Source organism: Ornithorhynchus anatinus, chromosome 8, assembly GCF_004115215.2.
Source record: "Ornithorhynchus anatinus isolate Pmale09 chromosome 8, mOrnAna1.pri.v4, whole genome shotgun sequence".
Taxonomy (NCBI): Eukaryota; Metazoa; Chordata; class Mammalia; order Monotremata; family Ornithorhynchidae; genus Ornithorhynchus; species Ornithorhynchus anatinus.
This window is the reverse complement of record NC_041735.1, coordinates 41564794-41589515: the sequence shown is the minus strand read 5'-3', so window position 1 is coordinate 41589515 and position 24722 is coordinate 41564794. Positions and strand designations below refer to the sequence as shown.

General features: G+C 40.9%; 1 protein-coding gene across 1 annotated transcript in view; it reads right to left on the bottom strand.

The window, feature by feature from the left end:
• PLCL2 (phospholipase C like 2) overlaps positions 1 to 24722 on the bottom strand; it is a 163123-nt gene that overhangs the window by 9505 nt on the left and 128896 nt on the right. Inside the window, exon 6 of the mRNA XM_029070732.2 lies at positions 8841 to 8950. Coding sequence (XP_028926565.1) covers positions 8841 to 8950 — 110 coding nt within the window. The remainder of the gene's footprint in view (positions 1 to 8840; positions 8951 to 24722) is intronic.

The following is a 24722-nucleotide window of genomic DNA, read 5'->3' as shown; positions in this document are numbered from 1 at the left end:
GAGGAGGGGCACTGACCAGTGGGTAGGCCCTCATTCCCCCAGTTCCCAATTGTCTCTCTGGTAGTAAGTCAGGCACGTTAAAAGGGGCATTAACTCTTTTAGAACACCAGGAGACCATGTAATGTACTGCTATGATGAATCTATGATAATGTCAGACAGAATCCTAGCAGTCTAAAGTTAATGCTTCTCCAAAAATGTCCAACTAACTATGAGGGAGTAACTTTAGGCCCTCGAGAGGATTGGGCACAAAATATTTAGATTCTAATTCATCTTAGAATCACATGGGAACATGTTAGTCTAGTGTACAGTTCAAACAGTTAATTTGTAGCTTTGATGCTTTGAGCTATTAGCTGCAATGTTTTATCACAACCTCTAGAAAAGTACTGAAAGATCGCTTTTCAAAGTGAATTTTTCTCTTTGTAAGCATTTGGTGAAATCAAATATGTCAAAATAGCTAGCAAATAAGAAAGGCTGGCACAGAATTCTGCATTTTAATACTACACATTCTGTCTCCTTTGCTAGAATTTTTATGAGCTTTTCACTGTAAAGCTGGAAGAATATCTGAATTTAAAAGTATGTGTGTAAATCTTTTATTTTAAGAGCATTGTTTATTTTACTATGGCCCCACAGCTCCTAAAATGAATTATAGGCTAGAACATACTCTTCTCTTTTAAGAAAAACCTGCACAGCAAGCAGCAGGAGCCCACAATCGGTCCATAGAGCCTGCTGGAGTGCACAGAGGACCACCCCACCCCTTCAGATCAGCAGGACTCTGACGGGCACCTTCTCTTCCAGCAGGGAGAGTGAGCAAATTCCAGCTGCTATTATGCAGGGCAGATTTGAAACCTCAAGACTGCCCTGTGTAAATCAGGTTGCCTGGTCACGTTAGATTTTTAAAAAACACAGTAACCTAGTAAGGAATTCTGGAGAGTGGCATTTCTCCCCCGCCTTTAGCTTCCTATTTGGGAGGCAGAAACACATGGAGAAGTGGTGGGGAGAGTGTCTGGCATATACAGGCTGGCAGAGTTATTCCCTGCCAACTCCTAGCTCAAGGGGCTTCAAGTACCGCTACCAATCCAGAAGGAATTTCGAAGTATCCCTGGAGCTGAAAGCACCTGTGCTGCTAATCTAACCATCTCCTTCAGTGATCTTCCTTCCTCTGACACTCTCCAATAGGCAGTGACACCGGCAAGGGGAGCAGCAAAAGCAAATCAGAGGATGAGAAGCATCAGTCGATCAATCAGTGGCATTTATTCAGCACTTACTATGTGAAGAGGACTATAATAATAATAATAATAATAATGGTACTTGTTAAGTGCTTACGATGTGTTAACTGTTAAGTGCTTACTATATGTCAAACACTGTTCTAAGTGCTGGGGTAGATATAAGCTAACAAAATAATAATAACATTATTTCTTAAGCACTTACTCTGTGCCAGGCACTGCACTAAGCGCTGGAGTGGATTCAAGCAAATCGGGTTACACACTGTCCCTGTCCTACTTGGGGCTCACACTCTTAATCCCCATTTTACAAATGATGTAACTGAGGCCAAGAAAAGGGCAGTGACTTGCCCAAGGTCAGAGAGCAGACATGTGGGAGAGCTGGGATTAAAACCCAGGTCCTTCTGACTCCCAGGCCCATGCACTCTCCACTAAGTCATGCTGCTTCTCTAACTGTACAAAAAGCTTGGGAGAGAACAATACAACCCCTGCCCATTTCCTGAGTGTTTATGGTGTGTAGAGCGCTGTACTAAACCCTTGGGAGAATACAGTATAATGGAGTTGGTAGAAACATTCCCTGCCCACAGTGAACTTTCAGCTTAGTCTAGAGCATGGCCTAATGGAAAGAGCATTGGCCTGTGAGTCAGAGGACCTGGGTTCTAATCAAGGCTCTGCCAACTGCTTGCTGTCACCTAACTTCTCTGTGACTCAGTTTTCTCAGTGTAAAATGGGGATTAAACACTTGCTCTCCCTCCTAATTAGACTGTGAATTCCATGTGGTAGAGGGCTGTGCCCGGTTTGATTAACCTGTATGTTTCCTAAGGTTTAGAACAGTGTTTGACATGTAGTAAGTGCTTAAAAAAAATTAAAACAACAGCAATAATAATAACATCCCTAAAGTCCCCTCAGTGTTGCTACTGGCACTTCTGGTTTGGTGGTGTCACATTGGGGCCAGTGCCTAGGAAGGTAGCAAATAAACCTGCTGTTTGCCTGCCCTGCTCCCTGACCCCTACCACCTAAACCCTTGTTACCCACACCCCTAAACCCTGCCAACCATAACACCCCCTCCCATCTATGCCCTTGCTGCCCACCCACCGACACCCAGTTATCCATGCCCCTAACAACCTGACCCTGCCATCCTGGCCACAAGGTGACACAGGGAGGAGGAGTGTTGAGGGAAGTCCAGGCCCACCCTATGTTTTCCAAGGCCATGGGCTCCTCCATGGTGTGTCTAAATTTGCCATAATTGTTCCAGGAAAGTATCTGCTTGACAATGTCCTTTAAGCATATAAAATTTAACCAGAGGGTGTGCATTCTGAACCAGGCTTCGTAGCATGTCTAATAACCAACAATACCATAATCTGGTTTTAAGCAGAGTTTTACACCGAAAAATCTCTAAATAAATATATTTACAGATGTGGAAGCTTGACAGAGAAAAGTTAAGCAATTCATCCTAGATCACAGTGAGTCAGCATAGAAATAGAGATCAGAAACCGTCTTTAGCCTTGTGTTCTGATCATGAAGTGACGCCTATTCCTTTCATTATTAGCTGGAAAGGCAGTAGCAGCATTTTAGGGGATGAGAAATAAATTGTGGATGGACAGGACTGACAGACAGTACTGACCACAGTAGGATGAAGCTCACCTTCACGAATGAATAAACTGCAGCAAGCAAAAGATTCCAATCTAAAGGAGAAAGTCATTTTAAATGACAGTGCTCACAGTTCTTCCACATGGACTTTAAAATGTCCTAAAATAAATACTGAAGCCAATAAACTATTCCCCTAAATGATTCCACTTCTTTTTTTCATCCAGTTTTTCAATGCCTAGGAACCTATTCTTTCACTGTGAAAATTATTTGAAAAAATATAAAATAGCTTATGCCCTTCCTTCTTTGTTATTAAGACACTTGAAGTGAATTTTAAATAGTGTTTTGCAACAACTCATTATCTTGAGTAGCAGAAGAAATTTCAGACTTGATCCTCAGGTCTCTTCTGGTTAAAATTAATTTCCTTAAAGAAAGCTGAAAATTATCACACTGCCTAAAGGATTGAACAAACAACCTGCTTTCTCTGACATGATTCTTGGCTGCATAATGAAGGGCATTTTGGCATATATTAAATATGCTTTGCATTTAGCCTTTGCTCAAAATAGAAATTTTTAATTCTTCTCTGTCTGAAAACCAATATATTTGGCAGCAGAAATGTACCTTCATCACCAGCTCTGGTGGGAAGAAAACATCAAACTTGACATGCACAGAACAAACCTCGAACGTGATTCTAGAAGATCAAGCACATAATTTCATTTGAAGGAGCCATAGTTTGTTCTGCATTATTTGTTTCTCAATTTTTGTGATTCTGATGTTCCAATTCATCAAGATATTAAACGGTCTTTCTTTTGGGTTCCACCATTGGGAAGCTACTAGATTTTGTTTCTAGTTAAAGAGCATAATCCAAAGCTACAATGATTTTGGCTATGGAAGCTCACTTCTGCAGAGTTCAATGTTCCCCCTCTAGACCGTAAGCTCCTTATGGGCAGGGAACGTGACTACAAACTCTTTTTCACTCTCTCAAGCACCTAGTACAGTGTTCTGCACATGGTAAGCACTCATTAAATACCACTGATTGGCTGACTGACTGCTATTAGATGAATCATTGTTCATTGTTCTGGTGAATTTGGGAAAAGCGGGGAGAAACCTGTTTAAAGGCAGAAGCAACTGCAGTTCCACCTAAGGTGTCTTCTGGCTAGCTCCAAGCCAGCAGTTTCATTCATTCATTCATTCAACTGTATTAATTGAGCGCTTACTGTGTGCAGAACACTGTACTAACTTTCACACACACAGCTGTTCTCTGGGCTATGGCTTGCAATGTTGCTGACTGAATCTACAGCAGCCTTAGAGCCTCGTACGAGCTGCACTGGCAGAAAGGAAGCTGCCCTGTGGAGGCTAGTTTATATATAAATGTTTAGTTCCAAATTGAGGGCATATCAGAGGTCAAAGGGATTGAAGGGGAATTAGGAAGCTTCTTTCAAAACCTGCTGGGACCTGTATTTTCCCGAGTGTTTTGGAAATAGTTCCAATCAGCAAGCCAGGAAGAGCCAAAAAAATTCAGAAGAGTGGTTTCTTCCTGCCTACTGAGTCACACTGTGGCACTCTGGTTGAATGGTTTGGTCTGTATGGTTTGGTCTGTTTGGTAATTTGAGAATATGCACTCTCAAGCCTCAGAGAGTCTAAAGTATGTCAGACTTTGTATTTTAAGATCGTCTGAGTATATACTGAACAATGTAGGCTTAGCAATTTGGAAGCATTTAGCTCCCATTTGGCTTTTTCCTTTTTCCCTCTGACTGAATTAAACTAAACTTTGTCTAGGATCTGGGAGGTGTAGCACTATCCTGAGGTACTACAGATTTTTCTGTGATTCCTTTACCACTAAACCTGGTAGACCGACTTCTGTTGAATCACGTGGATGGTAGGTGTGGTCTTGTGGCTTGGAAACTTGATCTGAGACATCTTTAAAGAACCTGGAAACCAACAAGCAGTTTCAGCAAACAGGTAGATGGCTTGAGTCCAGCATCACAGACCAGATGAAATCGACTGGCAGACTGGATTGGGCCACATTTTACCCACTTCACCCCAACAGGTTGTGTTTTTTAAGTGCTCACTAACCCTAACTTAATTACAAATTTGCCAAGAATAGAGGTAGGATACACCCCAGAGAATAACAGGCTTCAACTGTCACTGTTTTAAGGCATATCATGATGACACTTACAAAAGAAGCACAGCAGGTTCTTGGATCTGCTGAGCAATAAACAATCTGAAAGAGAACTAGAGTGTGTTCTTTCCTCCACCCAAACAAAGCCGGACCTCCTGATTTGGGAGCATTAATTGGCTTCAGACCTTTAATCTTAAAATTGGAAGGAAATGGGACCTATAAGACCTGCAGGGAGTGTCCAAGTGTCGATATTCCACCGAGCTGAACTACCACACTGCTCCTCTCCTGATCCAACTCTAGCAATCGATGATACTCTCTGAGTGTTTACCATGTGCGGAGCACTGTACTAAGCACTTGGAAGAGTACAAGACAACACAGTTGGCTGGCACAATTTCTGCCATCAAGTTTAGTTGGAGAGAGAGACACTGAAGCCAAGTGTTTCAGGTTAAAGGCCAAGTGCACAGGTAATGTGAAAGGAAAACGAGAGGTGAGTCAGGGAAGGCCTGTCAGAGATATACTTTCAGTAGGACTTTTTAGGATGGGAAGAGTGGTGGCCTGGTGGATATGAATGGGGAGGAAGTTCTGGGCGAGAGGAAGGATGAGTAAGGGATTGACAGTGAGAGAGAGGAGACCGAGCTAAGATACGTAGCTGGGTGTGAGAGAAGGGAAGTGTATGAGCTGGGTCATAGGAAGTGTATGAGCTGGGTCATAGTGGGAGATGAACAAAGTTAGGTAGGAGGAAAAGAGCTGCTTCAGTGCCTTAAAGCCAGTGGTAAGGAGTTTCTGTTTGACGCAGAGATGGATGGGCAACCGAGGAAATTTTTGAGGAGAAGGGTGAAGTGTGCAGAACAATTTTTTTAGAAAAATAATCTTGGCAACAAAATAGCAGAGGGGAAAGAGTGTGGAGGCAGGCTGATGTAGTAGTAGAGGCATGATATGACAAGTGCTTGGACCAGCGAGGTAGCTACCGGTGGACACTCTTTCCTTTGCCAGCCATGTTCCAAAGCCACCTGCCTCTCTGTCAAGTCTGGTTGCCAAAATGGGAGGCAGCAGCCCTACCAGCTTTTCTACAGCACTGCATGTTTGCTCTCCAACCAATTACCTTGCTGATTTCCTACGACAACCAAGTTCACATGCTTTGTCCTTCTAATGCCAATCTACTGCCTGCACCCTGATTTCATCTATCTTGCCACTGACCTCTTGTCCATGTCCTCCCAATACCCTGGTACTCCCTCCCTCCTCATGCACAACAGACAATCAAACCCCCACCTTCAAAGCCATACTAAAATCTCATCTCTTCCAAGAGGCCTTTCCCAACTAAGCCCTCTTTTCCCCTAATCCCTCTCCCTTCTGCATCACCTCTGCACTTGGATCTGTATCCTTTAAGCACCTGATATTTACCAGACTCTCAGCCCCACAGCATTTATATACAAAGCCATAATTTATTTTAATGCCTCCCTCTTGACTGTAAAACCCTTGTGGGCAAAGTACATGTCTACCGATTTTATTGTGTTGTACTCTCCCAGGCTCTTAGTACAGTACTCTGCATACAATAAGTGCTCCATAAATATCACTGATTGATTGATGCTTTAAGGCAATTGCAGCTCTCCACAAGAAAAAACCTAAAACAAAATTCAGTGAAATCCGCATTTCTAAAAAGAGCTTAAACTAAACTTCAGCAGAACAAAGAAAATGCAGAAGTGAGGACTTCCAAGCCTCTTTTCAAGGGCTTCCAATGAAAAGATTTGCAAAATCAATCCATCCCCTGTTGAGAATCCTAAATTCTCACTTCACTTAATTGCCATACACAGCAGTTGTCACCTTGGACATTTCTAAGAACTGCTTACTTACTATGTTCTCACAGGGTAATATTTCTGACATATTAATTTTCTTCTCATAGGCACCATCCAAAAGTAATTAAACTTCTTTAATTTAGGAATTTGTTTCATATAATATTTAATTCTAAAATATCTTATCTCACTTCTGTCCAGCTGCCTTTTATGTGCTGTGGGTCCTTAACTAATATGTGCCTTGGTTTCCTCATTTGTAAAATGGGGATTTCATACCTGTTTCCTCCTCCTACTTCATCTGTAAGGCCCATATGGGACAGAGGCTGTTTCCAACCAGATTACCCTTTTTAAAAAAAATGGTATTTGTTAGGCACTTCCTCTTTGCCAGTAACGGTGCTAAGCACTGGGGAAATAACAAGCTAATCAGGTTGAACACAGTCTATGTCCCCACGTTGGGCTCACGGTCTTAATCCCCACTTTACAGATGAGGGAAATGAGGCACAAAGAAGGTAAGTGCCTTGCCCATATTCACACAGAAGACAAGTAGCAGAGCTGGTATTAAAATTCACATCTTTTGATTCCCAGACCCAGGCTTTCCCTGCTTTACCTGCTGGGCTATGTTGCTTCTCACTCTGCTTATCTTGTATCAACCTGAGCATTTAACACATTACATTTAGCACATCAGCACATAATAAGTGCCTGCCAAATACCACAATTATTAGTATTAGACAGCTCAACTAGATCATTTTTATTAGTTATTCCTTGCTCTCTGATGGGAATTGGGCCTGAAGCTAATCAATCAATGATATTTACTGAGCACTTGCTTTGTGCAAAGCACTGTACTGAGCATTTGGAAGAGTACAATACAACAGAGTTGGAAGACATGTTCCCTGTTCACAGGGTAGGCACAGAAAGAAAAAGAGTGAGGAGGTGTGGTTCCCTAAATCTGGTTAGGGATTCAGTCAACCGTGAAACCAAAATGTATTTTTTCTTGTGGATTTTTAGGTGTCCTTATTATTAAACTATAAATTAGAATGGCTAAATTATAATTGCAGATTGAAGATAAGAAAGGCCAGGACTTAGAAAGGAAGAAACCAAGAAACTATTTTCCGTATAAAATGAGAATGGGCTTAATGTGGAAATATGGCTAGAGAGAACTTTTGAGTAACTCAAATCAGAACTTTGTTGTTGATTTTAGGTGAGTTTTTTTTTTTTAGGAACCATGGATAATTATATGTTTTGATTTTATTTTTATATTTGATTTTAGTTGCTTTATTTTCCAGAATTTCTATTCGGAATTAGGACAGGCTACTGAGAAGGAAAGAGGTAATTTAAAAAGCCAGCTATGATAATGACTTTACACTCTTTAATTTAACAGAAAAATCTAAAGATAAAATACCTGAAAGTATTCCTTTGGCAAGCAACTTTTGTGAAAATAATTTGAGTATCATGAAAGTTCAAAAGCAATCAAACTACAAGTAAAGACCTTTGAGCTAAAGTTTTAGTCAAATAAGCTGCATTATTCAAAAGTAATGTCACCAGGTATCACTAAGCTTCACTCACAGTTCTTTTCCATCACTCTCAGTTCTTCAAAGGAAAATTACTAGTGTCTACTATATTACTATTACTCCTGAAGGAATACATACATTGCTTTCCTATTTTCTCTGAAGACTCAACAATCCTCAGGTTTCTACTCATTCAAACCATTCAAGTGAACTTGAGAAGCTGCAGAGCCTTTTAGAGCTTTTAGAGTCATTCCTTTGCTGGCAATAATCACCATTTCATATTCAGACCACAGGGACCTGTTAACAACAAAATGTCTCAAGAAGAAAGCGGCAAGACTAATTCCCTTCCTATGCAAGCACACATCCCTACAGCTATAAAAATTCAATGCACTACATCAAATCTACACTGACAACCCAAAGAAATATCCTATCCCCAGTGAATATTGTTCTTTACATTTCTTTGGCAATATTACAGTCTAAAGGGCCTAGACTGTATTCGATTGAACACCAGTATACTGACACAAGCTTACTATCCCTTTCATTCTCAGAAGTTAGGACAGTTGGGGAGATGAAAGGAAGGAGAGGGAAGAAGTGTGAGGTAAGGCCAGAGAAATACCTTTAAGATTGTAATATTCCACGTAAAACTCTCCACCGCTTTTTGTAATTTTCTTTCCTTCAAACCTTCTTTTGCACCTATAGTATGCAGGTTCTCATGGAACTCCATGGCTGAAAGAAAAAAAAAAGACCATTATATTTCCCTATTTAATTGGGTATTTGCACCAGCGATATTTATCAGTAATATTTACCATTCTCGTGCAAAGCTTAGACAAATCTCAACCAGAATAAGATAAATGGGCAAAGATTTATGAGCATAATAATGGAAAACAGAAAAATCTTTGAAAACTGTCCAAGATTTAGGCCCATTTTTATAAACTGATTGTATAAACCTGAATAACCTTTGGGAAAGATAAATGAAAATGTGCTCCAGACCATTTAAAGGAGAGTAGCATTTTTCTTTGAGCCTAGGCAACAAAGACCAGAGCAGCAAACATGCACCTCCTTAGGCAATGATCTAGTCCTACAAAAAACTCTCTATTCTCCAGAAACTTTAGTTAATCTTTGTAGGAAGAGGCTATGCTAAAAATGGTAAAGGATTTTGGGTTGTCCATCAACAGCAGTCATTGAGGGAGCAACGACACAAACTGCCACTTGCAGATATCAGGATATACCAGGACAGTCACCTCTCTGCTCAGGTATAAAATGGGTTGAATTGCGGGTGAAATGCTAGCATTTTCCCTAGCCTGTTCTCCCAGGCTGCTGATCACCCTAGGCTTCCTCCACGATTCATTCCCAAGACTGAATGGTAGGGTCTATAGCCAAGCTTGCCCCACTGCCAGTGTATGATTTTTGGAGGGTTATCAATCTGACTCCGTCAACTGTTATGGAGCTTTTAGTGAGCGGCATTGCACTGAATGAGGTACAAAGGAAAAGTCTATCTTTTTTAAAAAGTAGCTTAACAGATGTGGTATTTGTTAAGCACTTACTATGTGCTAAACATTTTACAAAGCGCTGGGGTAGATACCAGATAATCAGGTTGGACACAGTCCTTATCCCATATGGGGCTCACAGTCTAAGTAAGGTGAACAGGTATTGAAAACCCATTTTACAAATAAAGAAACCAAGGCACAAAGAAGTTAAGTGACTTGTCCAATGTCACCCAGCAGGCAAGTGGCAGAGCCAGGATTAGAACCCAGGTCCTCTGACTCACAGGCTTGTGCTCTTTCCATTAGGCTAAGTTGCTTCTCTTGTGACTGCTTTATTTAAATCACATAATCCTGTCATTAATTCCTGCTTTTTCTTCCTTCCTCTCCAAATGTCTACTCCAACCCATATTTATCTGTAACATACTCCTCACTGATGACCTACCTTAGCCCATCACTTCAAATACCCTTTCTTATTCATTGTTTTTGCCACAATATTCTCCCCCTGACCCTTTCAACAATAAATTCTAATTACCCTTGACCCCATCTCCATGCCACTTCTACACTGATCTGCATTTTCTTCTAACCTTCCACCTATAGAAGGCTTTCACTAACCTCCAGCTGCTACAGGCAAGTAATGTTCTATCACTTCATAATCCTGTTTAGGTTCTTTCAAACCATCACACTGGCCTAGAATAGCTTTATATTTACAAAGCCTCTTCCTTCCCTTTATTCAAATTCACCTCAAAATCCATCCCCTCCAGGAAGACATTTAAGTGGAGATGACAGGAGGAAATCCACCCACCAGAAGCCAAATAAAAACAACATCCCTTTCCTGGAGTTCTATTTTTAAAAACCCCACCCACCAAAAAAAAAATAGTGTGTGTGATGATATAATTTTTTTTGCCAGTCTGGAATCTTCAGGATGTCACCTCTTTCAAGGAGGACCCACACTGTCTGCATTTTCAATCAGTTCTCTCAGAGAGAATAAGCACTGTATAAATCAAATACATTCAGTTTTGCCAGACTGATTGCATGTTTTCATTCTGCAGTTTTGCACAGAATACAATGACAGAATTAGGGAAGAATGTTCTAACAAGGCAGTCTGTTGGACTACATTGTGATGTGATGTTGGAAAAAACAGAACAGTGTAGGAAATTGGATATTACAAGATAAGCTGGAGAAGCAGGGTGGCCTAATGGAAAGAGCATGGGCCAAGGAGTCAGATGATCAGGGTTCTATGCCCAGCTGCACCACTTACCTGCTGTATGACCTTGGGCAAGTCACACTTTTTCTAGGCTCCAGTTTCCTTATATATAAACTAAGGATTCAATCAATCCATGGTATTTACTGAGCACTTACTTTGTTCTCTCTCTTACATTAACTGTGAGAGGTCCAGAAATCTGACCTGACTATCTTGTATTCATTCAATCATATTTATTGAGCGTTTACTGTGTGCAGAGCACTGTACTAAGCGCTTGGAAAGTACAATTCAGCAACAAAAAGAGACAATCCCTACCCAGCAACAGGCAAATGGTCTAGAAGGGGGAAGACAGACAACAAAACAAAACAAAGCAAGTAAACAAGCATCAATAGCATCAATATAAATAAATAGAACCTACCCTGACCCTTAGTACAGTGCTTGGCACACAGTAAATGGTTAACAGATACCACAATTACTACTACAAGTAACCACAACAATAATTGTGATATTATTATTATTAATAAATTCTTTTAACATGTGGATTAACGCAATTGACACATTAAAAGAGAACTGATCAAGTAATTAAAATCCTTATTTATCTGTACATTTCCAAGTGCATCTTTGGAGCTGTGCCTGCCTGGAGATGGACACCGAGACACAAGGCCACCAGGAACTAAGGGGCTGCAATGAGAACTGCATTGTGAGACCGCTGAAGGCACCACAGTGGTGGCCCAGGAGAGAAAGAAGGGCATGCTAGGACCACTGGGAGGAAGGGGCAGGCCTCGGAATCCAGAACTGCCCAAGAAATAGGTGTGGGTTGCCAGCTGCAGTGGGAAGATGTACAGATAGTAAAATTTAATGATTTTTTTCCACAGGTTTCTGCAACTGCTAATAGGCAGGGCAAAATATATACAGCTATTTTCAGTTGAAAAAGTAATTTGGGCACTGGTCTTACACTGGGACAACTGGATGAGTTATTACATAAAAATACTTGGGAATGAAAATACTTTACAGTAGTGTTGTTACGGGCATTCATTCTTTGAGAAGTTGATCAAGGTCCCTCAGTCAAATTCAAATAGCAAAGAGGCTGAAAATTAACAGGAAAAATGAATTCCTTTCTATGTAGTAAAATAAATAAAAACATACATTAAAAACTTAAAAATATTTAATACATACTAATTTTCCTCACAAGCTACATGTTTTACTATTTCATATTAGAACTATAAAAAATACTTTTCCTGAAATCGCACTTTAGAATTGATTCCATTTCCTTCTACCCTTGCAAATTTTAAGTTATTCTCATTATTATGCATGGATTCATTTGCACACAATAGACTTTAATTACTTTTAGAATGATTAGATCTCATTAATTTGAGCGACAAAAGCATAGATAACAAACAGGCTACTCATTTCAAAATCTTTGATAATTCATAGTTGCAGGCCTGGTGTTTCATTTATCTAATCTGCCATTCATAAATTACATATTTTTCCCATATTTTCAATCACTTAGGTCATAAATCATTTAATTAATTATTAAGTGCATTACAATTAACACTTTAGTTAGATTTTTAAGGATTACACATGATGCTTGAAATATCCTGCTTGTGAAAATGTATGACTTTCTACCCAGGAATAATCAGTTTTTAGGAGGTCAAGACTAAATATCATACCCACTTTTTCTTTGAAATTTTAAAGACACAGATAAATGCCTTAATGTAGTTATTATTACCCTTACAGAACTATGGTTCTAACTCCAAAATACCTTTTTAGCACAGACAATTTACCTAACGATTACAACCCTGATAGAAAACTGATGCTCCCATGGTGATACTGTTTAACCTCAACATCTGAGTAAAAGATGAAAAAACATTGGGAATTAGATACCTTTGGCAAGAATGTCAAAACCCATAAATGTTTTCAGTTGATGGTTTTCCCCAATCCATTAGTCAATGGTATTTATTGTGTGCTCTGCACTGTACTATGCACTGGGGAGAATACAATATAGGTGAGTTGGGCAAGTCTAAACTTTCCTGTGACCCATTTACCTCATCTGTAAAATGGGGATTAAGACCATAAACACTTTGCGGGAAAGTCCAACCTGCTTATTTTGTCTATTACTACTACTATTACTAATAATAATAATATTTGTTAAGTGTTTACTATGTGCCAAGGACTGCTCTAAGCGCTGGGGTAGATACAAGGTAATCAGTTTGTCTCATGAGGGGCTCACAGTCTTAATCCCCATTTTTACAGATGAGGAAACTGAGGCACAGAGAAGTTAAATGGCTTGCCCAAGGTCACACAGCAGACAAGTGGCAGGGCCAGGATTAGAACCTAAGATCTTTGACTTCCAAGCCTGTGCTCTTTCCATTAAGCCACACTGCTTCTCTATCTTAGCGCTATCCCAGCTCTTTGTATCTGGCATAGAGTAAGTGCATAACAAATATAAAAAAAGTTGGTAAACAAGATCCCTGGCCAAAAAGATCTTACAGCTGCAGCCTCTGATCAAATGCTCAGAAATCCATCCAAACATCACGCCAACCTCATTAATCTCAACCTCATCCTCACTCTGAACTCTTCACTGTCCAGTAACAATACTTCTCCACCCTTGACTCCCACGCCCACTGCCTGCTCTTCACTGTCCAGTAACAATACTTCTCCACCCTTGACTCCCACGCCCACTGCCTGCACCTGTTACTTTAGACTTTTAACTCCCTCCTTAGTGCCCTTGCTCGCCTTCCATCTCTTACCCTTAATGACCCTGCCATCTATTTTATCAATAAAATTGAAACTATCAAAATTCTACTTGCACCTCTCCAGTAGCGCCCTCCTCCTAACCCTCTTCCATTCAGTCAATCCGATTTCTACAGCACTTACTGTGTGCAGAGCACTTTAATAGCACTTGGGAGAGTACAAAATAACAATAAACAGACACATTCCCTACCCACATCGAGCTTACAGTCTAGAGTCCAGTCATTCATCCTTCCCAACAATAAACTGTAGTCTATATCTTAGGAAATAAAAAGTCTGTGACCTAGCATACTGAATATATGGATACTTTATGACCAAGTTTACATTTTGGATTTGGGGATTCTAAGACATATTTGGGTTAAAATTCTGTTCCGTCAATATTTATAGTAAAAGCCAAAAGTGAAAAGAGCACTTTCTAAATGATTACATTTTTACACACATGCATACACACACACACACACACACACACACACACACAAACACTCAAAGCTCCAAATTTTTGTACGTAATAATAATTTAATGTTTGGGCAATTCTTCTTCTGGAATATATTTACTATTTTTAAATAAGTGTTCCATTATCTGATTACTAGTTGACTAAAAGCTAATTGCTTAAGGAAAATAAAATATTTAACTGTATGTTTTTCTCCTTGAATTTTTTAAGTTAATAAGCCATACAACTACTGTCCCTCTTCAGCTCAAGCAGACCAAAGTGGGATTCAATTAGGAAGATTCTCTCTTTTCCTGAACCCCAGAGTCTGTGTGGGAAGAGGTGGGGAAGGAGGGAGAAGGGAAATAGGAAGTTACAGAGAGAGGAAAAAGGGGAGACAGAGAAATAAATGGAGAAAGAGAAAGAGAGGAAGCTGCTCTGTTCAAGGTAACCTTTGAGAATCAGTGTGACCTAAAGGAAAGAGCATGGGCCTGGGAGTCAGAGGACCTGGGTTTTAATCCCAGCTACTCCACTTCTCTGTTGTGTGACTCTGGGCAAACTATTTAACTTTTCTGTGCCTCAACTGTCTCATCTGTAAAATGGGGATTAAAACTGTGAGCTCAATATGGGATGGAGACTGAGTCCAATCTGATTATTTTGTGTCTAACCCAGTGCTTACTACACTGCCTGGCACACAGTAAGTGCTTAACAAATACCATTAGAAAATGAAATAAAAAAACTTAAGGAAGAGATTTGCTAGCTGCTTCTGGGCATGGGAGGAGTCATTCTTAACACACCCCCTCTGCGCTCACAATCTTGATCCCATGAAGTGAGAAACAGTAAATACTAATGGAAAGAGTATTCATTCATTCAATCATATTTACTGACCACTTACTGTGTGCAGAGCACTGTACTGTTTAGGAGAGTACAATACATAGGTCTGAAAGTCAGAGGACCTGGGTTCTAATCCCAGCTCTGACACTTGCTAGCTGTGTGACCTTGGGCAAGACACTTCATTTCTCCACCTCAGTTTTCTCATTTGTAAAATGGGGATTTAACATTTGATCTCCCTCCCATCAGCCTGTGAGCTCCACTCTGGAAAGGGACCGTATCGAACCTGATTATGTTGCATTTACTCCTGAGCTTGGTATAGTCTTTGGCCCTAGAAAGCACATAAATACCTCCATATCACTATGCAGCTCAGGCTGGGGCTGGGGCCCACAAGCAAAGTAGCTGGAGCCAGGAGCATGCATCTAAAGAGCAAGCAACCATAGCACAACACTTCCAGTTCCCCCCATTTCCTCATTCCTACATTCATATTTTCAGGTACCAGACACTCAGAAAAGAAGCTGGGTAACTGATGTTTTTTTCCTGAGACCCTGGAAGGGGATCAGAGGGAGATTTTCTTCCCTCTGAGCCTGAAGGGAAAAATCAAGCTCAATAAGGATTTTCTTTTCACCTCAAGAGGGTAACAGAAAGGTCAAAGCAGAAGATGTACTCTCGAGGTTTTTAATTTCTAAAAATCTTGGGAACTATTGGTAAAGGAAAGCAATGAAACAGAAAAGGCAGTAAACCCAATGAAGAAGGCAGTAAACCCAATGAAGGAAACAGTGAATGTGATTCTGCCCTACTTGAAAAGATGTAGAAGCTCAGTTTTTTAGTTTGCAATAATAAGAATTAGTCTTATGGCTGTTATTAGGCACCCTCTATGTGGTAAATGTTGGATTTAACAGACTGGACTGGAGAAAAAACATTAGAGGACATGGGTTCTAATCCTGTTTCTGCCACATGTCTGCTATGTGACCTTGGGCAAGTCACTTCACTTCTCTGTGCCTCAGTTACCTCCTCTGTAAAATGGGAATCAAGACTGTGAACCCCAAACGATATAGGGTCTCTGTCCAACCTCATTTCCTTGTATCTACCCCAGTGCTTAGAACAGTGCTTGGCACATAGTAGCTACTTAACAAATATTGCAACTATTATTACTATTATTATTATGCTATAGTTTAAGACACCTACAAACCTCATTCTCCTGAATTTATGCATCCATTAAAACAGGATATACTCAATCTTTTTTTTAAATGTAAATTTGTCTAAGTAGCTGACCTGTTTATAACTTTTAAGAGAGATCATTTAAATGAATTACACTCCATTTTGCCGTAACGTGTGTTTTCACTACATATACTGGCTACAGCAGGGTTGGGGAATTAGGGAATGTTTATCTGACAATTTGAGCCTGTTTGGTTATGACATATGTAGTATTGGAACAGCTGAGTGGTACAGTGATCATTTTCCTTAATGCTGGGTTTTGTAAAAAAGCAACCCTCCTGTAGGGAAGAGTTGGATGTACTCTTTATTGACTGACCCTTTAAGGAAGATGGCCTGATTACTTAAGTTTCAATTTTTCCATGGACATGTTTAATTGGTTAAAAGACAAAGTACAAAGAATAGGGTAGAACTAAGGTACACATGTATTAACAGTTCCTGTGATTTGAGCATTTTTTTTTTACAGTTAGTCCCTGAGCTTAACTAATGTCCAACAAAGGCCAATGCTGAAGAAGCAGGAAGCAAGGGGACTTTTGATGAAAATATTGCCATTTCTTCTTTGTTTCCATACAAAATGGATCTCCAAAATAAACAGAATTTATGACAACGATTCAACTCTGGCTTTCCCCATTCTTGTCAAAAAAGTTTTAGTTCCTGGTAAAAAGCCACTGGCTGCCTTTCCCAACAGAGTCAGCTGGGGAAGAGAAAAAGTGAATCTCTATTTCCTATACTGCCTTCTATATTCCCAAAGCTCCTCGGGAGGTGTGTAAGTCTGGGATGTGTTGTTTCAAAACTAAATCTCAGACAAAGTGTAAATGAGCATAAGACTCCTTGTACATATGACTACAGCAAACTGAGTCCAGGTGTTTGCCACTGGTTATCATATGCAGTTTGAATATTTTGCTTCCTTAGTCATCAAACTACATCTCTGGACCTTCAGGGGAGGCAAAGTTGGGTTGGTAATGTAGTATTTGTTTTTCTTCTTGTCCTTGAAATAAAAAAAGTTTCCACTTTTGTCAAATTAATTTCAAAATATCAATGTGAAATACCTTGTAGTTTTAAACATGATTTTGGGGGGCTTAGAAACATGAGGAAGGACCCAAAATCAACTCTTATGTTCAAGAGTTCATAAATAACAAATGAAGTTTTATGAAAATTAATCAATCCCGGGGTAATTTCAAATGCTTCAAAATGTCATAATTAAATTAATGGGAAACATTAGCAACAAATGAATGTATGAGAAAACTATTTTCAAAGCAAGTGGATAGTAATGAAATGAATCAAATGATTGTCAACATCATATAGGCTGAAATTTCACTGTCCCGAGGCTTTCTACTTCCCACTTCCCATAGTAGACAAGTAGCCATGATTAGAAATCAAAGACTCCAGAGATTATGAAAATATCACGTCACAATAAAGGTCTGGAAGTGAGACAGGACCGTCCAAACAGAAGCCCACTCTTCCACTTTAAACCAATGGGGAATATCTTGCTAGAGATGAGGGAAAAAACACAGTCACACACTCTGGTGGGGACTTTATCAGCCTTAACAGTATCTCTAGAGAAGAGCCCAGCTATAAGAATGTATCTCGTGGGAGTTAGGAGCAGAAGAGGTAGAGAAATCCACTTTCAGTAGGAGACCAGAAGACAGATAACTTTAAATTGGTTTCGAACCAATATAGGAATACAGGCATACCCCCAGTTTAAAATACACCAAATCTAGAGGTACAACATACATTAACTAATGATGTAGCCTGGGATCCGAGGGCCCCACCCAATGAGATGTCCAATCGGCACAGATAAATCAATCATCTCCCAGCCTCATCCTCCTCAGCTCTTCCGTTTCCACTCCTTCCCATTCTAAGCAGTTTTTCGGCCATTCTCGCCCTGAATTGGGCCCCAGCTTCTCCATCTCACCCTCTGAGCCTCTCGTGCTTCTGATTTTGAAACTTGAGATGTGCACAGGACCACTATTGCCACAATCCACCTCTGGCCAGGTGGATTCAGTCATTCATTCATTCAATTCAATTGTATTTATTGAGCACTTACTATGTGCAGAGCACTGTACTAAGCGCCTGGGGGAGTACAATGTAACAAAAAACAGATACAGTCCCCGTCCACAACGGGCTCACAGTCTAGACAGAGAGACAGACACCGCTGTAAATAAATAAATTACAGATAGGTACATAAGTGCTGTGGGGCTGAGACGGGAGATGAATAAAGGGGGCAAGTCAGGGTGATGCAGAAGGGAGTGGGAAAGAAGAAAGGGAAGGCCTCTTGGAAGAGATGTGCTTTCAGTAAGGCTTTGAAGGTGGGGAGAGAAATTGGAAACCCTCAGGAAAACCTCCCCACTGTGGCAAACCCCAGCCCGATGCCCAGGTTTAGAGCTGTGGGAGCCCCCAAGGCCACTGCTGATCTGATCACAGGAGTCCTGGTCATTGCTGCTGTTGCAACCTGCAGGAGCCCTCACCAGCCCCACTTAGAGTTGTGTGAATCCTTAACCAGGCCGGATCAGGCACGCTCTCCCCCAGACCCAAACTACGTATCTCGTGTGTCTTCCCTGCCCACAATCGTGTCTCATGTGGCACTACTCCTAGTTTCCACTTTTAGTCCCCCTCTCGCCTTCCTAGGCTCAGCTTTGGGAATGGAGACTGGAGTAGGATAGGACAACAGATGTGCCATTTTCCAGCTGTGTGACCTGGGATAAGTCATTTCATTTCTCTGTGCCTCAGTTTCCTCATCTGTAAATGGGGACTCAATCCCAGTTCTCCCTCCAACTAAACCGTGAGCTCCAGGGCTATGTATGATCTGATTCTTTTCTATCTACCTCAATAGTAGCACAGTGCTTGACACATAGAAAGCGCTTAGCAAATGCCACAATGATAATATTATTATGTCAAGGAAGCAACCACACTTCCCTTCCTTTCCCCTTGCCTTTCACTTCTCCTTCCTGGCTGGGCCTCAGAGAAGGGAAAGGGTGCGGTGATTGGAGTGAGTTCTGCTGGTAGCAACAGCTGTTGCTAAAACCAATATTCAAAAAAATGAATGAAATACTGGAGAATGGGGGTGCGAAGGCAGGAGAGGATTGGCTAAGCTAGGCCTCCATAGGGGTCAAGAAAGTCTCTAAAAATAGTGGAAGGGGAAGGACTGAGGGAAATGGAGGAGTTGGAAGTGAACTACAGTTTACTTTAGACTATCTGTGGGGTTCAGCCAACTGGCCAGGGTTGATTCTAACACATCACCCTAAGTCTATGGGAAAATATATCCCACTGATTGATGGTTCACCAGCCACCTATGAGGAGAAGCATAGACTAGTGGAAAGAGCATGGGCCTGGGTGTCAGAAGACTTGGGTTCTAATCTGAGCTTTTCCATGTACCTGCAGTATGATCTTGGTCAAGTCGTTTAACTTTTCTGTGCCTCAGTTTCCTCATCTGTTAAATGGAAATTCATTCCTGTTTTCTCTCCTACTTAGACTGTGAGCTCCATGTGGGACTTGATTATTTTGTATCTATCCCAGTGCTTAGTGCAGTACTTGTAATATAGTAAACAATTAAATACCACAATTATTCCCAGGAACAAATTATATTGGTATCCTGGAGTCCAACTGAATACTAAAGTACAGGCCTGAGGGTCAGACACATAAAAAAGATTAGAAAATATCATGGGGGGGGGGGAACCCTGTACATTGGCCTGCTTTCAAAATCTTCATTTCAATATATGCATAAAATTTCAGTGAATATTTTCCATGAATAGTAAAAGTGAATAGAAGATAAGCACCTTTCTTTAAATTGATCTACAGATCTTGTGACTGACTATTCGGAGTAACCAAGAGAAGCAGTGTAGCCTAGTGGATGGAGTACAGGCCTGGAAGTCAGAAGGACTGGGTTCTAATCCTGACTCAACCACTTGTCTGCTGGGTGACCATGGGCAAGCCACTTTACTTCTCTGTGGCTCAGATACCGCATATGTAAAATGGGGATTAAGACTATGAGCCCCACATGGGACATGGACAGTGTCCAACTTGATTGGCTTGTATCTACCCCTGCATCTAGAACAGTGCTAGGCACACAGTAAGTGCTTAACAGATACCACAAAAAACCTGTAAATTTAATTGGCCCTTCTAAGAGCCCCTCTGGTTACACACTTAGACAATACAAGAGCACTTTTCATAAATTAAAATTTTAAAACTCATGAAATGAACATGCTTGATATACAGCTTGATTTGTGACTCTTAGGCTATAAAGAGTATAATTTTGTACACTATACTGTATGACACTATAATATTTAAGAAATAGCATTTGAATTTTATTTCACTTTTCTGCTCATCTCCATCACCCAACTGAACACCTGACACACCAAACCTTCTCTGTGTTGTCTAAGTGTCTTAGAGTCCTGCCTTTGTGTTGTCTAAGTGTCTTAGAGTCCTGCCTTTGGGCCTCAGCACTGTCATCCTCGAGAAAACATGAGAGTAATTATTTCTCTTGCAAGTCCAATTGGGAGCCTTTTTCTGGCTCTCTCCCAAACCAGTCTTGGCATCTACAAAGGCCAGATTATTTTAAGATTGGTTTTTGAGCTGTTATAATGTTGTTAAATCCTGTTGCACATGCAACTGGAGAACTAATCTGGTTCTCTTAAACAGATCAGTCTATCCCAGATGGTTGATCATGATTCTGGAGATTGGCCAAATCCACAGCACTACAGTTTGTGAATGAATGGTTCTGGCTGAATGCAGCTCATACTTTCCCTCCCACAGCAATATGGACAATTTGTGGGTAAATCTGGGTGGGGCATTTACTCAATTCTTACCCTTAGCTGAGAGCTAGAGCTGTGATTCTATTGTGAAAAGATCTACCCACTCATATCTCACAATATGGCTAATATAATCAACAGGGCTTCATAGATTTTACTTCAATAAGAGGTTCCCTCTACCTTCCAATTCTCCTATGTTCTTGAAATATTTTAGCTAATTCTTTTGAACCCCACTGCCTCTTGAATTTATTCTATATCTACCAAAGCTTGATGGAGTGATATGAAATGTAGTGCTTTAGTTTATGGCATAGAATTGTAGGAGAAATTATCTGGTCAAGACCTCTTCACTAATTTTTGGAAATAACTCATGCTATTGATTAGTAAGCAAATCTGAGTTAATTCACTTAGTGACATGGGTATCTCACACGAGAGAGAGTGGTAAAATGAAATTGGGGGTTTGTTAATGTTAACTCAATTTATTTTCAGGACTGCAGTAAAAGAAAATGCCTACTTAGACTCATACACACACAAAAAAGGAATCATCTTCTCCAAGGAGCTCCGCAGCTCTAGGGATGTAATTACATAATGGGATGAAATTACATAATTTCACATGGAAATCTGTGAAAGGATCGATGGCATGTGGTGAGTCAAGAATGGCCAGCTGAGAGGTATCTCACATTCAATCTCCACCTGAGAACATTTTCCCCAAACCTAGCCCCGACTAGGATGACTGTTCCTCTTCCCCAGGGTGGTCCTACAGCTCACAGTGATCATTCCCTATTTCCAAGAGGTGTAGAGGCTCTGGACTCATGGACGGGGTTCAACATTCCTAGCCTTAGGCTAGTGAAAGTGATTAGGACTGAGATCCAGAGAGGTGAAATACTCTTGAAAGGGGCCCTTCCCAACCGCAGAGTACGATCATGATTATCCAATTTTTTGTATGTCAGTGGCATCAGTGAAGCATTAGAGGCATTAGAGAAGCAGCGTGGCTCAGTGGAAAGAGCTCGAGCTTGGGAATCAGAGGTCATGGGTTCGAATCCCGGCTCTGCCACTTCTCAGCTGTGTGACTGTGGGCAAGTCACTTCACGTCTCTGTGCCTCAGTGACCTCATCTGTAAAATGGGGATTAACTATGAGCCTCACTTGGGACAACCTGAGGACCCTGAATCTCCCCCAGCGCTTAGAACAGTGCTCTGCACAGAGTAAGCACTTAACAAATACCAACATTATTGTTATTATTATCAGTGACTCTTCACCAGCTACTCTGTAGCTCTTCCTCATGGCTCCTACCAAATTCCCACCTCTCATCCTGCCTGCTTCCACCCTCTTGCTCATGCTGTTCCCATGGTCTGGAACTCCCTCCCCTGCGATTCTATCACCTTTAAAGCTCTTCAAAAAATCCCACCTTCTTTGACAAGCTTTCAGAGCACAGGCCTGGGAGCCAGAAGAACCTGGGTTCTCATCCTGGCTCTAACACGTGTCTGCTGTGTGACCTTGGGCAAGTCACTTGACTTCTCTGGACCTCAGTTACTTCATCAGTAAAAGGGGGATTAAAAGTGTGAAACTCCATCTGGTATTGGGACTTTGCCCAACCTGATTAACTTGTATCTACCTCAGGGCTTAGAACAGTGCTTGACACATAGTAAGCACCTAACAAGTACCATAATTATTATCATTGTGGTCACGGTCACCTTTAGCACTTATACGTGCTAAAGAGAAGCAGCGTGGCTCATTGGAAAGAGCACGGGCTTTGGAGTCAGGGCTCATGAGTTCGAATCCCAGCTCTGCCACTTGTCAGCTGTGTGACTGTGGGCAAGTCACTTAACTTCTCTGTGCCTCAGTTCCCTCATCTGTAAAATGGGGATTAAGACTGTGAGCCCCACGTGGGACAACCTGATTCCCCTGTGTCTACCCCAGCGCTTAGAACAGTGCTCGGCACATAGTAAGCGCTTAACAAATACCAACATTATTATTATTATTATTATTACGTTCATGTATACCCACCCTGAGTACTTGTGAATATATGTATATTCAATTGAATATTAAATTTATTCTGATTGCACTATCTGCACATATTTTTATGTCTGTAAGCTTCTAGTGGAAAGGGAACAGGTCACACGATATATCTTACTTGGTGAATCAATTAATGCTATTTATTGGGCACTTACTGTATGCAGAGCACTGTACTACGGGCATAGGAGGAGTATAATACATCAGAGTTGACAGACATGTTCCCTGTCTACATGGAGCTTGCGTTCTATAGGGGAGCCCCCAAAACCTGAGTAGTTTGCTTTGAGCCATGTTAATAAGTTTATCTAGGAAGAGTTACCCAATATTGTCCAGAAATACTTTAAAAAATGCATTTGCCCATTTTTCTCCAAAAAAAATCTGCCATCCCCATATGATGTTTAAATTTACAAATCTAAAACATGACAGCTTCTGCATGGTTTATAGCTATTTCCTCTGAGGCATTGTGTCCCTTCCTAGAGTAGGTTGCTTGTAAGGGCTGGCCATCAGTCAATCAATCAATGGTATTTACTGAGCGTTTACTGTATGTAGAGAACTGTCCTAAGTACTTCAGAGAATACAATATAATAGCGCTGGTAGATACACTTCCTACTCACACAAGCTTACAGTCTAGAGGGGGAGACAGACATTAATATAAAAAAATTACATACATGTACGTAAGTGCTGGGGGCTGAGGGAGGGGTGAACAAAGAGTGCAAATCCAAGTGCAATGACCAACTGAACACAGGAATTGCCATGGAGGATCTTATCATCAACATCAATTTATTGAGCACTTACTACATGCAGAGCACTGTATTAAGCACTTGGGAGAGTGCAGTATAACTGAGCTGGCAGACATTCACTCATTCAATCATATTTATTGAGCACTTACTATGTGCAGAGCACTGTACTAAGCGCCTGGACACATTCTGTGCTCACATTGAGCTTACAGTCTAGAGGGACTAATGTTTTGATGATATGGCATTGCCATCATTACCTCCAGACTATGAATGAAGAGTTCTGAAATATTTACAGAGTGATAAAGCTCAATATAAACATCAGGGCACTTACTGCAGAAACACTGATGGGGTTCAGTATCAGTCGATAGTTCTATCATTTATGCAGTTTACTTTCCTCTTGGGGCTATTGCTATTGATGTGCTGCAATTTTTTTTTAACCTTTTCTGGATCCCACTGAGGAACTGTTCAGGAACTGTTCGCTTGCAAAATTATTACATGCTCTATAAACCCGATGCAAGAGGCAAAAGAAATCGGTGGTGCATATCTGCCAAAAGAATTGGTTGCCACACACTGAATGAATCAACACTGCATATTCAACTTTTCAAAGTAAGCCTGTTGGCCAAATGTTGCATAACATTCTGAAACCTAGTCCAAAATTGTAATAGTGTCCACACTTCCACTGTGCAAGATTCAAAAACTTACAGCAATTATGGCTAAAAGTTTCAAATGAAGCAGTATTGTTAAATAATGAAAAAATACCACTTTCTAGGGTATTTTGCTATTTACCCATCTTCATTTCTGTTGTCTAAAAATGGGGTTAGGGCAACCCAAGGAAAGGACAATCCAGAGAATGAGAAACACATCTCCATGGTGTCCCATCCCACTGACAACACAGTGGATCAGGCAAGAGAGATAGTGCTCCTCTCCTTACAGGCCTGGGAATCAGAAAGATCTGGGTTCTAATTCTGGCTCCAGTACTTATCTGCTGTGTGACTTCGGGCAAGTCACTTCACTTGTCCATGCCTCAGTTAGCTAATCTGTAAAGTGGGGATTAAGACTATGAGTCCCATGTGGGCCAGGGACTGTGTCCAACCC